General features: G+C 41.9%; 1 protein-coding gene across 1 annotated transcript in view; it reads left to right on the top strand.

Annotated features, from left to right (window-relative positions):
• pacrg (PARK2 co-regulated) overlaps positions 1-4,858 on the top strand; it is a 156,302-nt gene that overhangs the window by 15,777 nt on the left and 135,667 nt on the right. The window contains exon 2 of the mRNA XM_008309825.3: positions 1,712-1,846. Coding sequence (XP_008308047.1) covers positions 1,712-1,846 — 135 coding nt within the window. The remainder of the gene's footprint in view (positions 1-1,711; positions 1,847-4,858) is intronic.

Genomic DNA, 4,858 nt, shown 5'->3' with positions numbered 1-4,858 from the left:
TCCCCTTAAGCTGCTGTGAAAAGCCAGTTTACATTATTGGTGGCAAAAATGCTTTTTTTTTTTTTTTTTTTTTTTGTGATATTAGTTTCAGGGAAACGTTGTTGAACGGGTGCCTTCTCCGTAGCTTTTTGGCAAATGTTTATAAGTGTAGAGAAAAATGGAAGCCGTAAAGCATGTAACACCTCAGCTATGAACACAGGCCATGGAATTGACTGCAGCGTCATCATTCCTGACCATAAAAGCTGCTCAGGCAGTCAATGCAGTCTGGATTCATTCTCTCCCTGCTGCCCAGTCTGAGCTATTTTTAGCCTCCCTGTGCAGCGGCTCAACCGCTGTAGGAGCTACCTGGATACCAGGGCTTTGTCACTCCTGCAGGCTGGAGCAGCACTGATCCAGCCAGCGTTAGAGCTTCCACATTTCCACTGCCAGGACTGCCAGAGCGCTCATGCAGTCAGAGGAACAAACAGAGAGAAAAGAGTGCGAGACAAATGGATATATGTGATAAATGCTGCATCTAAAACCAACGGTTTACAACGGCGTATCTTATTTTCTTGCCCTTGCCAATGTGAAAATATCAATTACGATTTATGCAAATTACCTGTTCATAATTACAGGCAATCGGGCCACATGGCATAGAAATGGTACCAACGTACACTGGGGATGTAAACATCGTACAGAAGGACCAGGGAATCAAACCAGCGGAACAATGTTCTTCTTGTTCTTCTGCAATGTGTTTGTCATATTAATAATTCCATTATTTGGATTTGTCACAAACAACACATAGAGGATTGTACAGAAAAATATGACTTTTTATTTCATATTGCGGACTATTGTTTAATCTTGATTAATCAAGCAGCTACCACATTGAAGATTTTTGAATATTTTTCAGAAATATGATTTCATACATTAAATATTGTGTATATATACCAACAAGATCATGTGTTTTTTTTAGTTCAATCCCTGCTGTGTCTGTTTGGAGTTTGCAGTTTCTCTCCATCTGTGCCAGGGCTTTTCTTCTTAACCCTGTGAAATATTAAACAGTAGACGATGATCGGATGATTGTCTGATGACTTGATCTTGATCTGATGTGAATGACAGTAGAGTACCGGACCAATTAAGGTTTTCAATCACCGGTTGTTTTATAGCCTCTGTATCACCGTCTGATAACTAGTTTGTTTGTGCTGTGGGAAAAAGAAAGTTGACTTCAAATCCCAAACATTTTTATTCTCAGCACTCCACTGAGGTTAATTTACTTCCACCTGTGGTTTATACCGTGACGGCAGCAACAACAGTTGGAGGAGACTCTGTTGCCGATGTGATAGAAGTCCCATTGGCTTTCTGTGGCGCAGTAATAGCACACATCCAATATGGAGGCAGAGAAAAGATGATCCTAACAATGCCTCAGGCAGTGCCTGTGGCAGCAGGGCCAGGGCTCTCTCTCTCACACACACACACACACACACACACACACATACACAAGTGCGTACTCTCTGTGTTTTTGCCCTCGTGGAGGAGCCTGCATATGTGTCTGCCTGAATTACTTTTGAGGAAACTCAGTGGGAGTGATTCTATTCCTGTCAGAGAAAACACAGTCAGTTGTCAATTCTGATTTCATAAGACAACTCTCTTACTTGCAGCTTATGCCTAATACCATTCATTCCCTCTATTTTGTCTATTTTTTCCTCACTTTTTCCATTTTGTGTCTGTCTAGGTCCTGGGTCCTCCCCCTGCTGGGGCCTACCGGGAACGACCCGCTGGACCGACAACGTTCCGCAAGTTCTACGAGCGCGGAGACTTTCCAATGGCTCTGCAGCACAGCTCCAAAGGGAACAGGATTGCATGGAAGGTAGGATTGCAAGCCTCTGGTCAGGATTGGTTCATACTTTTGGATTTTGCTCTTACCAGAGACCTTATTGGCAAATAATGTTGAAAAATATCTGGAAACAGGTACTGTAGAGGTACAAAACTTAAAGCTCTTGCTTTATTATGTTATTGCATGTAAAAAAAAGTGGTGGTTTATCCTTGTTGGCTGGCATTTTAATAGGGGGGAAATATTTTTTTTCGAAAAATAATTATTGAATGAAAACAATAGAAAATAGGCTACATTTTAAAAATTCTAAAGAGCAAAATTAAAAAAATGTTGCTATCCAGAATTAGGCCTTAATTTGGGGGGTGGGTGAGGATTTGTTGGCTGCAAGTGGCATTCATTCACCATTTACTACAATGACAGACATCTGTGAGTCATGAACAGTGTTGGTCTCTTGGTCTATGTTCACACTGCTTCTTCACATTTGTCTTTGAATGTAAATTTTTTTTATCTCCTGTACATGAACAAACTTACTGATGTGGAGACGCTGTTATGCTAGTTGTTTTTTTGTTTTTTTTTGGATCCAGTCATCCCGACCCCTGAATTCCATCCAGAATCATACAGTGTTTCCAAGACTGTTAACCAAAATTTTATTACAATTTCTATAAACAGAATTAAAACCAGAACCTGTGATTAAGTAAAGGCCAAGCGAAGGCTGCCAGAGCTCGATTAAATGTGGGAGGAAAGTGGGGTACACCAGATAAAAAAATTTAAAAAAAACACCCAAAGGTAGAACATTCAAACTCCATGCAGAAAGACCAGGTATCAACCCAGAAAACAAGAGGTGTTCTCACTGTAAGGTTGTTGAACAGTTCTACTCCGAGTACTTTCATCTCAGCTCTGTAGTTTTACATGTGGACAGAGTGAATGACCATGATTGCTGTAAGTGGAGAGGGCTTGCTGTGTGTTTGTACTAAGCTGCCCTGGGGGCGAGGGTTAAGATGGCAGCTCAGGATCAATCCCAGTCTGAGAACTTCGCCCCCTAGCAAATAAGAAGAAGTCTGGACAAAGTAAGAAAGGTAAATGAGTGGTGTGTTGACTGCGGTTAGACTCCGTCCTCAGATGTACAGCCCGTCCGCTCACATGATTGTTCATGTGAGCTGCATATAGTAAATGCATTAGTTTGACTGCTGGTATTGATCATTTTGTGTGTTTCGATGTGTGTGTGTGTGTGTGTGTGTTACATGTTGACACCCCTAGCCAACAAAGGTGCTGTGTGCACATGTTTACCTCTGCACAGCAGCAAACAGCCAGTGTACCCCAGCTATCTAATTGACCATGAAATAGACAAACAGGCTGCATATTCAGCCAAACAGGTCTGACCGATCAATATCAGCACGGCCTGTGTACAGGTGCACGCGTACAGTTGTTCTCCGCGTGCCTTCTGTTGTTATTCCTCCTCTCAGCAGCAGGGAGCAGCAGCACAGAGCAGCAGCTCGGGTCCCTGTGCACTTGCTGAATCTTGTACTGCATTAAAAATTCTTTCCGTCTTACTCCCCGGGACTCAACACCGGACTTGGACGCTCCTCCTAATATTGTGGCAAACCCCGGGTAAAAAGTGTTAAAGGTGTCTCCTATTTATTTATTAATCTCTTATTTATGTCTTTAAAGACAAGGTGAGACGAGAGAAAGGACTACGCTACAGCAGGCTAAGGACTGGACTAGATAAATTATTAGACTAAATTACACTTGATGAGAAAAGAAAAACAGAATACTCGGGAGACTCAGACTAAAATATTACCTAAAATGGATGAAACATAATTTTATATAATTATGGATGGGTTCATTTGGATCCATGAAGCACTAATTATCACTGGCTGCATTATTGATCTTTACATTTGAGATTTGCCAGATTTTCAAATTAAGCTGGAACACAACTCATCAAAAACCATCATTCAAACACTCCTAAAGTTGTTATGTTAGCACCAGGTAAAATAAGCTCGGGCCGCGTGGTGACAAAGATTTGATTTCTGATTATGAGTCATTAAAGTTATGAAAAGCAAAAACAAAATGAGTCTTATTTTTCATCTAAATTACTGTAATACCATGTAAACTGTTGTGTAATTTTTTTTTTGTTTTCTTCAACATCCCCCCAAACAAATAAAGCCCCTGTTTCATGCCAGTCCTCATGTTTGTAATGCAGTCTGCTAAAATGAGGTTAATCCAAATAAATGAAGTCATTAAGAAGGAATTAAAATCATTGATATCTTCAAATACGTCACGTATTGATTGTCTGTATGGATGGTGTGTTTGTGAACAATCCTACATACATACACACCCCAGTATACAGTATGTGGAGATGGTGTGTTTGTGAACGATCCTACATGGTCGTGCATACACACCCCAGTATACAGTATGTGGTATTTAAGCCTCTGTATGATCAGAAGTGGACGAAATGTCAGGGTTGGGTAGATGCCGAAAGGTAATTTGGCTGTGGCGAGGTAAAAGCCTCAAAGCTTTACATGTATGGGCAACATGTGCAGGAAACAGATAAGAGAGAAGGACGAGGTGAGGTTCAGTCCTCTGTGTGTGTGTGTGTTCTGTGTGAACACGAAGGTCTGCGTGAACTGGGCCTCAGCCAGGATTTTTGGACCAAGAGGTTTGAAAACCTGAGATACAGTGTAAAACCTGTAGGTTGAGACAGGGAGAGAGATGAAGGTCCACAGAGACTCTGCACTCAGCTCTCAGCTATAATGGATGAGTCCAGGTCTCCCCGTCTTTCCTGTGGGTCTCGGTTCAACTCTCCCATCTCGCCACGATGCAGTGCAGGTTTACACCCTAACATTATGGTACAGTACACCCTCCACGTGTACACATTCACTCCCTCAACACGTACAATACGCGGCTGAAACTGCCTTTATGATTTCATTTAGTCGATCGCTATCTGTGTGGTCTTGTCCCACGATCTGCCATTCAGCTCAGTGTGTCCTGTTTGCTCCAGGATGTTGTTTTGTCCTGTTTATAAATTCCTCCTGTCTGTTTCCCCAGGCT

The sequence above is a fragment of the Cynoglossus semilaevis genome, chromosome 1, assembly GCF_000523025.1.
Source record: "Cynoglossus semilaevis isolate Cse_v1.0 chromosome 1, Cse_v1.0, whole genome shotgun sequence".
Classification (NCBI taxonomy): Eukaryota; Metazoa; Chordata; class Actinopteri; order Pleuronectiformes; family Cynoglossidae; genus Cynoglossus; species Cynoglossus semilaevis.
The sequence above is the reverse complement of the archived record's forward strand: the minus strand, read 5'-3'. Positions and strand labels throughout refer to the sequence as shown.